Here is a 12,339-nt window from a genome sequence, read left to right as displayed (position 1 = left end):
CAGTTCGATGTTTTATAAATATTGTTGCGTTTTTCTTTCTTCTGACACCAGTTGTTACATTATTTTCTTCCTTCACGTTTGTACAGGGTTTGTAGATTTGGAGTGAATAACGACGACACTGGATGAAGTATCGAAAGACACTTTATTTATCAATATTTAATCAGGACAGCTCCAAAACACTTTTACAGTCGTCGAAGATCTACTATAAACACGCTGGAACAATCAGCGACACAGCCTTCACACTGGCAGGCAATAACGGTGGAGACAGCTTCCTGCAAAGCACCCGACTCTGCTTTCCGGAGTACAGCTCCCGACTCAATTTGGTCGTTCTCGGAACTCCACGTACTCTCGAGACTGTCCACGCTACAACTCGCGATGCACTCGACGACACACGAGCACAGCTCCCGACTCTTCGGCTCTCTCGACGATGCACTAACCGCGCTACACTAACAGACTCCTTCGGTGCACTCGGCGACCCACTCGGCACTCGCCGCCCGGCTGTCAACTCGATGGACTCCGCAGGGATTGACTCGCTAGACGAGACACACTCTCAATACTACTGACTGACTGCGGACCAGCAGGGTTTATATAGCTTTCGGCTTATGTTTGGGAACATTCTGGGCTAAACCGTTAAGAATTCGTTGCAGAAGTTCCAACAGTCCATGTTATATCGCCAGTTGTGTCGCCAAATGGGCGATTTATCGCCAAATGTGGCAACCCTGTCTCCCTTGCCATTTTATGGCAACCCAAATCTGCTTTGCGGGGAAGCCATCTCACCTTCGTAACAATATTTATACTGATGCCCTATCTGCGCTTCAGGCACTCGCCAGACCAGATCTTAAAAATCGACTAATTAATGAAATAAAAGACTTGTTTAAAAAGGCTGAAAGAAAACATATTGTTAAATGGCACTGGTGAAAGCACACAGTGGAATGGTCGGAAATGAAAGAGCGGCCACCCTTGCTAAAATGGCGGCACTTCGGAACCGGTAATTTTGATATCGAAGATTCAAGAAAAAAGACCATTGCTGAAATGGAAAACTGGATTTATACAGAATGGAATTTTTGCTGGGAGTCGTCTAATAAGAAAAAAAGAGTTAATGAAAAATATAAAGTTAAACAAGAAGATGAATATGATAAATAATGTTGATATAAATCAAGTACTGACGAATCATGGGCATTTCCCGGCTTATTTTAACCGGTTCCATCTACAGAATAATGATAAATGCTTAATTTGTGATAAGTTTGGAGACTTCAGGCACTTCGTCGATGAATGCAGGCTTACCCGGAGTGCAAGAGAGAAATACAGAAAGAATTTTAAGGTTTAAAATGAACTTTTCAAATTTGAAATATTTTGCAGAGACAATAATGAAGAGTATAAATACGAACAAAGATAGAATTGGAATTCGGCACTGAGACTCAGATTTTGGAGTTAAAGGTTTTTCCTTTTATTTGTTTTTTCTGGCCAGTCCCACTTTTTGATCATACGCCCGGCTTGTGCCGGATAGGAGGATCCGAGTTCTGCTCTTATGATGATGAAGATGATACACGCTAATACTTTAGTGGAAAGCATAATTTATATTTTTCTGTCATCACTTGAAGCTGTACTTGACACTAAACAATGTAAATATGAAATTAGATAGATTATTTGCATCAGATAACTGAAAATCACATACCTAGGCTGTTGGCTTGTGATTTTCTTACGCATACATAGCTCAAAAATTCATTGCAGTTCCTTTCTTCCTTCTTAAAGTCCAAATCGTTAATTGTCAAAACTGAACACAGATTACTACTTTGGGAAATGGCTATTGAGTTGTTGGTAGTTTTGCTTGTTTCAGGTTCAGTTACTGACCAAACAGAACGTATTCCTGAAAGAAAACAAATTATCTTGAAGTAATAGTGGTTATTTGAACATCAAAATTATATTCGAAAAGAGAAGTACACACTGATGTGTACATCACATGACATCGTTGAACGGAATATTAAATTATACGCATTTTTTTCTGCATTTCATTTAAACTTAGAAAATGATAAATATATCTCTAATGAAACCTCGAATTTCATTAGAGATATATTTCTCATTCGATTAATTCAGTTTTTACTTTGCGGCAAGGCAAAAAATAGATAACACCTCAAAATAAATTTATGACAGATTTTTCAGTACACAAAACTAAAAGTTTCCATTTGGTCCCACTCGGCAAAAAGACACTGAAGGTCCAGAAAGACTTAGTTCACTAGTCTGCTACTTTTAAAATTTAACAAATATGGGCTATAGTGAAAAAATAGCCTTAGCCGCATTTAAACAACTTTTAAATTGTTGATAAATTTACAACTATTGCATGCAGATTAAATAAAGGCATAAAACCTTAACCGGAAGATAAGAATAACGTAATTTAATCATTTTAAAGTAAAAAATGCACAATTCTTATCAACATATAAGAATAAAAAAATGATCTCACTTAGCCGAGTGACAGAGTGAATATATATATATACTTTTGGTGTGCGGTCGCTTGCAACCACAATAGGAGGTGCCCAACTACATGTTATAGCGACGTTTAACATGTTATACCTATATCCAAAATTTCAACGTTCTGAAATTCAATTCGTTTTCGAGTTATGCGAGATACATATATACATACATACGTACGTACGTACAGACGCCACGAAAGGATCTCTTCAGAATCCATTTAAAATCAGTTTTATAGTTCGTTTGGAGAAAAGAGACCTTTATTCTGACCTTACGTACAGATGTTGCGCAAAAACATTGTTTATTCTGACCTTTATTCTGACCTTACGTACAAATGTTGCGCAAAAACATTGTTGAATTGCGTTCAGTGGCGATAGAAATGGATACTTTCTTTGACATATGATACCCAGAAATTTTGTGATTTCAACAATTCCTTTACTTCGTACGAGGAACTAATAATAATATTTTTTTTTGCATTTTGAACACACATACAATCTTTCCGTGCACCACAAATGTGCAACATGGAGCTTAAAAATGAGTTAACTAAAACATTAAATATTACATGTATAAATGAAACGAACAAAAATAGAGAACAGCAGTCTAGATTTTACAAAAACAGATAAATTCACTGGCTGAGTCACGCAAAGCTTTTTCAAATCGTTCTGAAAGCATAATCTAGAGCCATCGAGGATACGGCAGGAAAAATGTTAAATGTTCCAGACCTTGAGGTACTTTTATTTAACGCTCATGTAAATTATTTGATCTTAGGTTGAAATGAAATAGGTAATTTGCAAGTTTACCGTGACCAGATAAAACTGAGATACTTTAAAATCGAAAATCTAATGTGTACACCACATGACTTCCTTGTACGGAATATTAAATTATACGCATTTTTTCTTGCATTTCATTTAAACTTATTGGATTGAATCAAATATACTTCGCCGACAGCGCATAAACCACAATAGAATAAATGCATTCTTTAAAATTCACTCTAGTATTTCTTTACCATAGCGACACTCTGTCGCTAGATTCACTTAACAGTATTATCTTTCGTTCATATTATAACTCAGAATGCACAAAATTTATATCATTTAAAGAATTATCTAATCGTTGCCACAGGTTCTATTCAAGTACTATAATAAAGCTAGAACGATGTATAAAAGAAATTAAGCAAACCAAACAAAAAAGAAACAGTTTTTCACAGACGATTGAGTATTTCTCATTCAATTAATTAAGTTCTCACTTCGCGACAAGGCAAAAATACACAAAAACTCAAAATATATATATTAAAAATTACGAAGTAAATCTTAAACACTTATTTTCTCGAAAAAATTCCTGAAAGGATTAAGCAGGATTTAACTGGCAATAATAAATGAAGGCGTAATCTTTGTTGTTGCGAAGCTAAGTTTTTCTAGATTGGCAACAAATCCACTAGTCTGCTGTTTCAAATGTAAACAATCAATCGCCGCCATGAAAAAAAGGCTTAGCGGCAATTAAACAACTTTAAAATTGTTGATAATTCTAAAAATATTGCATACAGATTTACTAAAGGCATAAAAACCTTAACCGGAAGATAAAAACAACACAATTCAATCATTTTTAAAGCAAAAAATGTACAATTTACAAATATAAGAGGAAAGAAACTGAGATCACTGAGCCGGGTGACAGAGTGGATATATATATAAATATATTTATATACGTTTGGTGCGGCCGATTGCAACCAAAATACGAGGTGCACATGTACATGTTATAGCAGTCCTATATACAAAATTTGAACGTTCTGAGGCTACTCGTTTTTGAGTTATGCGAGATACGTACGTACATACGTTCGTACAGACGCCACGGAAAATTTTCTTCAGAATTTATTTTAAAGCAGTTTTATAATTTTTTTGGAGGAAACGAGTCTTTTATTCTGTTCTTGCGTACAGATATCACACAAAAACATCGTTAAATTGCATTCGATAGTGGTCGAATTGGATATTTTCGTTGAAATATGCTGCCTGAAACTTTTCGCGATTACTATACTTCCTTTTTACTTCGTACAAGGAAGTAAAAAAAAAAAAAAAAAAAAAGAAGGACAGACTTATAATGCAGTCTATGGTTAAATGGAAGGAAAGAACTTTTTGGTGCCCCCAAGAGTGACGTGGAACGGTGTTTAAGACAACCGGGTGCCTGGGCGAAGTGGCCTACGCCGAATGTAACGATTAAAAATTTCGAAATAATATACTTAATAATACGTTAAGAAATAAGGTAACAAATTTGCATTAATGATTTTTAATTGTATTATAGACGTTAATTAATTAGTTGGAGGAGATTGTTCAGAAAGCTGATCGAGCTGGGAGCTGCTGTCAAGCCTCATTCGTGTGATACGCCCATGGCACAAAATGAGGCATGTGTGACATACCCGTGCCACACGCTTATTCACAAAGCCTACAGACCGTTTCTATTGCTGTTTGCTCCGATTGGTTAAAACAGGAAACGTACGGTTACAGAACCTAGTGCTTGGCGACTTTTGATTCATCGCCTGTACAGTTTGTATTTCAGCGTGGTGTACGAAAAATTGTGCTTAACCCACCGGAGAAACCACAGCACAGGGCTAACGAGCGTGGAAAAAAATTCTCAGACCTCCAAATCGCCGGTTCTATCCCCACTCGTAGCTTTCATAAATTCTGCTTTACGCGTACTTATTTTAACTTTATTGAATGACTTTGTCATATTTGTCCTTTCCCCTTCGGGTGCGGTGTTAAAAATTAAACGAATTTATTTTCTCTATTTTTGTTAATTTTTCTTATTTTTATTTACTGGTTTGTACTCTTTGTAGTAGATACCAGTAGCAAGATTACGATCCAAGATCCCGAAAAGCGTTTCAATAGAAATAGCGCAGAATGGAATAAAATATAGTTTTAGTTATACTTAATTTAGGTAAAAAAGAATAGGTATCAGACGCCCTTAAATGTTTACTGAATGTTTTCATTTGGTTTATTTTTAATATTCCTTTATTTGTATAAATGAATGCGCTGTGGAAATTTACACATCAGACTCTTAACAGAAATGACGTAAAAGTGCATATGCTATCTCCATGTAAACACCTTTTTCTTGTAAAACAATTACGTACTTTTAAAAGTTTAAATTAAGATACAAATAAACTGTTAATAAGATCAATAAGTTATTTAAAATATATTCCACACAATTCCTCCAAGCTTCCATTCATAAACTAAAAAAATATCGAATGAAATAAACGCTGTTTCCGTTTGTTTGGCGTTAATTACCACGCCTACAGGGCGATAACTCGCCATTCCTAATATGACCGCCAAATAGATGCTTCATCCAATGAGAGCAGACCGTAGTGAAATGGTCTGTAGGCTTTGTGAATATGCGTGACACACTCATATAATGTCACAATTTACAATGTAAAGAAACATCTGTGTGTGAAGTGAGCCGGACACTTGCCGCGCTGGCTTAATTACCGTCAGATATTTTAATGTTAATATTACTATGTGGGTTTTTTAACGAAAAATTATTGTGGTAGTTACCTATAGTTTATCCATGACTATTTTTCATTCGTTACGTTCTTACTGTAAAAGCGTCTTTCTGAATTTAAATTTCTTGTCCTATTTTCCGGTCTTATTTTTTGGACGATGAAATTAGTTAAAAAGGGATGGGGGAAGAAAAACAAGAGGATATACGGTAATAAATATTGATGCAGATAGATACATGTTTGTATACACTTTACAATATAAAGTTCGCTGTTTTTAATTATTTTATGTCATGTAAATGCAATGTAAAAATTTTTGCATACAATATCTCCGTGAAAGTTTACCTTTAGAATTCAATATTGTAATGAGTCGAAGTTTCTCTTCTTCCTCTTTGGGTACATCCAGCTGTAATCCAAGATTTGTACAAACAGCTTCAGCTTCTTTATAGTTGCGCAGGACTTTAGATACATAAGCGCATATGTTTTCCAACTTCATTAAACCTTTTTCACAAACTAAAAAGAACACAAACCTCAGCATTTGTTATATTATTATGAAATTACGCAAAATGGAAAGTATTAACCGGATAAAAATATTACAATTAATAAATCATATTGTTTCTAAGAAATTATACAGTGGTGGCCAAAATACTTTTGGAAATTTTTATGTTTTTGAACTTTGTATGCTTATAGAAAATATTACGTAAATGCAAACTTGTATATATCATTTTTAAGTGAATTTATTACTGAATTCAATACAAAACACAAAATTCAATTATTTGCAATACAAAAAAATTATATGTACTTTAATATAAATAAAAAACACAGTTATGAAGTGGTTTGTAATGTCTAGCTTTCCTGGCCAATCACTGTTCTTGTTCTGAGAACCAATCAAATATTAGTAACTGCCAGTAGAAGCTGACATCATGTTTACACTTGAAATAATTCCTTATTTTGCTTTGTTCTGGAGAAGGAGGACCTGTTTCTTATACACTGCAATTACAAGTAGGAATTTTTGTAAAAATTTTTAATATTTAGTCAAGAAGCAATGACATCAAATAAAAGAGTAGATTGGACACCTATAAAGAGATGTAATATTATTGTGTTACGAGAAAGTGGTCTTTCCTATGCTGAAATTGCAAGACAGGTGGGTGGTTCAGTGACTACATCTGGAGTCCGAAAATTTTGTTTACGATATCAGAAGACAAATTCAATAAAAAACAAAGAAGGAAAAGGCCTAAAAAGGTGCACCACATCTATTGATGACAGAAGAATAAAACGACTATGTCTCCAAGATAGAAAAATGTCATCAGCGGCCATCAGAAGTGATCTGAATGATGCTGGTGTTTCTGTCAGTTCAAGAACAATCAGGAGAAGATTAACAAATGTTGGACTGAGAGGTAGAATTCCACGAAAAAAGCCTTATCTTAATTTTCAGCAAAGAAAAAAAAAAAAAAAACTACAGTGGGCAAAGGAACACATTAATTGGACAGATGATCAGTGGTCACAAGTTATATGGAATGATGAAACTAAGATATCGTTATTCGGTAGTGATAGGCGAAACTATATAAGACGTAGAATGGGAGAAGAGCTACATCCTGACTGCATTCAAGCAACTGTGAAGAACCCAGTTAGTGTTATGATCTGGTCATGCATGTTAGGAGATGGTATTGGTCGCCTTCATGTCATCGATGGGACACTGAATGCCAGAAAATGCATTGACATTATTCTAGAACCAAAATTATACCTTCCATCAGAGATCTCTTTCCAACAATGCTTCGTTTATTTTTCAGCAGGATTCTGCTCCTTGCCCCACGGCCAAAATATCGAAAGAGTGGTTTCGTACAAAGAGTATTAAATTGTTGTCATGGTCAGTAAACAGTCCTGACCTCAATCCTATCGAAAATTTGTGGCACCGTTTGAAAACTCTTGTCCGAATGAGGCGACCATCAAATAAAAGGGAACTAATTGAAGTTATAATTGTTTCCTGGAATCATGTAATAACGAAAGAAGAGCTTCAAACTCTTGTCAGCTCAATGAAACGTCGATGTAAAGCTGTAATCGAAAATATAGGGTACCCTACTAAGTACTGATAACTTACTGCAATCATCACTATCTAATGTATATCGATAACTATTATCGTTTAACATTTTTTTGGATTGCAAATAATTGAATTTTGTGTTTTGTATTGAATTCAGTAATAAATTCTCTTTAAAATGATATATACATGTTTGCATTTTGTGAAACGTAACGTTTTCTATAAGCATACAAAGTTCAAAAACATAAAAATTTCCAAAAATGTCCACAATTTTGGCCTAGATAAATTTTTTCTTTTAGCATCTTATATCAATGTTAAAGTTTGAAGTATCTTGTTCAGAAAGGTTCACTGGAGGTGGAATGCAGTTCTTCACAATGAATTTTCATTTATTTTTCTCAGTTATGGATATTTACAGGCCTGCCAACTTCGTCAGGATAATCAAAAGACATCTTTTAAAAATATTTTAAAAAAGCGTAAAAATATAAGTGTAAGAAACTTTAAAATGAATTAATCCTCTGATAATTTTAAATTAAAAATAGAATCAAAATGGAAGCAATTAAAAAAAAACCAGTAAAAAGTCTGAAAGTTTTCACAAATTCCAAATTTGAGTTTCCAGATGCCCATATTCTGGTGGAAACGTACGTTATTCAAAATTGGATGGCTCTAGGTACCGTTGTTTTATCACAATGCGGGAAATATTACATTCATGTAGATTCTTCATTATTTAATTTCTTCATTATTTAATACAGGGCTCTAATATTTGGTGGCAACAATTTGAAAAGTGAACCGACATTTATAGTGAATCAACGAAAATGCCAAAACGAAATGTGAAATTTTGATCATTACATATCCTTATTGTAGCTTTTCGATTGTGCAACAGATGGCGTTAAAGAGTAGTTAATAAAGAACTGGTATTCATAAAAGTCGGCAAATGACAAGACTACTGACAAGTTTCAAAGAAATTGGTGGCACCGATAAGTAGAATCTCTAAACATTGGCATTTTGGTTCGGGGTTTGAATCTCAGCGAATAGGATGGATGCGTGTGCGTTTTTGTGGTTTCTCTCATGTGTAAACTGTATACGATCCAGTTTCCCTTAGAATGTCTTCCACGAAGGTATCCATCCCCTTAGGAAGATAGCCCTCGAGGCTTTGCCGTAATCACATAAAACATACCAAACTTGAAAAAGCTGTATCGGTTTCGAGGAGATTCAACACTGATCTTTCTTTTTTCAGGGGCAATCTTCCGCCGACCTAAGCTAAGGGAGGTAATGTTTTCGGTCCAATATTTAGTTTAAGTTGAAACAGAACTGTCTTGAAACGGGTGCTTTAAAATCTAAGTTAGCACAAAGCTGAGAAGCGTTATAAACATTTAAAATACACAAACCTTTCGAGTCTACAGAACGTGACATCGGAGGCAACTTGTCAAATCGGAAACTTTCATCTCGATCATCAAAACTGGAAAAAAAAAAAAAAAAAATGATTCATTGCATTATACTAAATCAGAATATGAAGAACAGGAATATTATCCAAAGAAACAAATTCCGATTTGCAATTTTAACCCAAAAGAACTATTATTCTCCACATATGATTTTGCGCTGATTATCTTTAAATGGCTTCCACTGTCAATGCTTTGTCTCAGTTTTAATTCGAGTCTGTTGCCATTCGGCAAAATATAAGATTTGTATCTTTCAAATTGAATCTGCCTGTTATGGAATAACAAACGAAGCTATTTAAAAGCAATAGATGTAGTTCTCAAGAATATGATCGCTTTACTTTGAAGAGGATTGATTTAAACAAAAATGAACTTAATTCGTGATCTATCTAATTAAACACATTAAATATTTGTATAAAATAACACTGTGTATTGTTTTCACTTTTCAAATGAAAAAAAGATACAGAACGTTTACACGGTACTTACATGCAAAAAGGAAGAGGAAAAGTACCTTATAGCTCTTTTTACACCCATAGCAATCTGTTTTACACCAACAGCAATTAGAGAAATAAATCGAATTATATGTTTCCGAATTGCCAGAAGAAAATACTTCGTGGTTTTCCCTTGGGTAGGGCGAGTTTCAACCTTATAACTGTGCTAGAATTCATTTAATTTAAAATATATTTGCGATTATTAGCTAGATGAGTTATTTGGTGCTTGAAAAGAGTTATTTGGTTGCAAATAAGAAAAACATTGCTCAGAATAGACAAGTTTATTTTTCTGTGAAGCTAAATAAGTTACGATAATATTTATTTATTGTTTAAAAACTTCCTAACAACATCTACATAGCAGTGAAACCTCATTTTTAATGCACATAAAAATAGTACCCGATGATCATCATCATTTGCCCGGTTAAGAAGGCGCCATGATGGATAACCCTGAAGTAACCGAAAGTATCTTATTATAAACTGTGAAGTACGCTCCTTCAAAATTGCTCCACATTTTAAATAAACATTATGTACATCATATTACGTAGTACAGTTACATAGCAAATATGCGTTACACAGATCTTCACACTACATTTTCAAAACCCACGCCAGCCCTCGGTTAAATCGAAACTTTTCTCACACAGTTGAGAGGTGCTACAACGCCTGTATGGGAGATCTCAACATCAACAGTATTTTAAGTACTCCCATACTGCAAAGACATTATACATTTACAAATATTTATTTTGTCTTGGAGATTCGATCCCAGGAACAAATTCATGGGAGGCGGCTTTCTTATCACCATGTGACAGGGTGAGATACTGAGTATTCCCTATTTAGAAGGAATTATCACATTCACCCCATCGTGCTGTCATGCTGTAACTGGTCAGCATACATAATTAGCAACTAGAAAAACCTCGGTTTGATTTCTAGCGAATGCACAGTTTCTCTCTCGTCTTTTTCCATCCAAAACCTCTAAAGATCTGTTCAGTGGCGCCAGAATTATAAATTCGTTTGAGATAAATTATCATTTCCTGAATTTGGTCCACTGGATTTTATGCCTGGACCAGTTGCCCTTCAGCTAACGGAGAATATAAACAATAATCATATTTTCTTGCATACGTTCTCGTGATTAGCAGATCTAGCTAGCAGTTATAATAGCAGTAATTTGAATCCGAGAAAGGGCAAAGATGATTTTTCTCTTTGCCTTCTTCAGGAATTTGGGTTTCCTATAAAAACCATAACGCTTCGTTCAGACGAAGGCTTTGCAGTCATATGGCTCTGTAGATTAAGGAGTAAAAGACATTAAACCCCTTTCCCTCCTGTGTAAGAAGGTTTAAGCCCCAGCCAATCGCGAAAGTTGCGCATGTGTAAATATGCAGCTGTCTCAGCGATACCGTCGACCGCATATCAGTTTGTGTTTGCTGCGCTGTGATTCTTCGGTTCTTATACCAAGCTGACATAAAGTCGAAAGGTTAGAACATTTAGGCAAAATCTTCGTGACGTAGCACGTTCTGGTTCAGCTTATACCTCTTCACGAAGCAAGAAGTTGCACTTATACATCTTCACACCATAAAGCCCTCGTCTGAAAAAAAAGCGGAAAAGTCTTAACACATTTTCAAAGAAACTTAATTTATTTTACTATTTATTTGAGCTCCAGACATAGTGCAGAGAAAAAATAGTCGGTTATCTGTGAAACCTGTGAACAGAATGTTGAGCACGCGAAAGTTTGTGCTGTTTAACCCTTTGACTACGTGCAGAGACATTATGTTTTGGAAGCAGAGAAGATGAAAAATTAGCAACGCCTTCGGCGGGAATCAAACCGCGGACCTCTCAATTACGCGCTGAGCGTGCAGACCACTACACCACGAAGTCTCGCTAAGAACGCGGGAGAAATACCTTAAATACTCCCCTTTTTAAAGGGCGACTGGGGTTTTTAGGGGACCCAATCGCTAAATCCTGGGTAAGGAGAGTCATTATCCAACACCCTTTTAGTTCGAGCGCCACTGTTGGGACATTAGGTATTTTTTGGAAGCATGGAAGATGAAAAAATAGCAACGCCTTCGCCAGGAATCCAACTGCGGACCTCTCAATTTCGCGCTGAGCGTGCAGACCACTACACCACGAAGGCTCGCTAAGAAGGCGGGAGAAATACCTTATATACGAATTTCTAAAAGGCTCGCTAAGAAGGCGGAATATTTACATAGGCCCCGTTCATATATATAGGCCCCGTTTTGTATTCAAGTGAACAAACATGTCATAAATAAGGTAAATTTAGAATTTGGGATTTTTTTGACGAACGGTTTGGAAGCCAGTAATTTTAATGATGGGATACACGTAGCGATCGACCCACACGTAACGATCGACTTACACCTATTATTTTGGAAAACTTTATTATATGAAATAAATTTTACATCATAAGGTACGTGGTAAACATTCTTTGCG

General features: G+C 35.3%; 1 protein-coding gene across 2 annotated transcripts in view; it reads right to left on the bottom strand.

Annotated features, from left to right (window-relative positions):
* LOC118187151 (limulus clotting factor C-like) overlaps positions 1-12,339 on the bottom strand; it is a 120,891-nt gene that overhangs the window by 26,000 nt on the left and 82,552 nt on the right. For both annotated transcript variants that reach the window (XM_035357357.2, XM_035357356.2), the window contains exons 10-12: positions 9,362-9,432; positions 6,287-6,454; positions 1,676-1,867 (exon numbers count right to left, since the gene is read on the bottom strand). In XM_035357357.2, coding sequence (XP_035213248.1) covers positions 1,676-1,867; positions 6,287-6,454; positions 9,362-9,432 — 431 coding nt within the window. The remainder of the gene's footprint in view (positions 1-1,675; positions 1,868-6,286; positions 6,455-9,361; positions 9,433-12,339) is intronic.

Source organism: Stegodyphus dumicola, chromosome 10 (genome assembly GCF_044657685.1).
Source record: "Stegodyphus dumicola isolate Sdum_Otavi_A_Nest chromosome 10, ASM4465768v1".
NCBI lineage: Eukaryota > Metazoa > Arthropoda > Arachnida > Araneae > Eresidae > Stegodyphus > Stegodyphus dumicola.
This window is presented reverse-complemented; position numbering and strand designations above follow the sequence as displayed.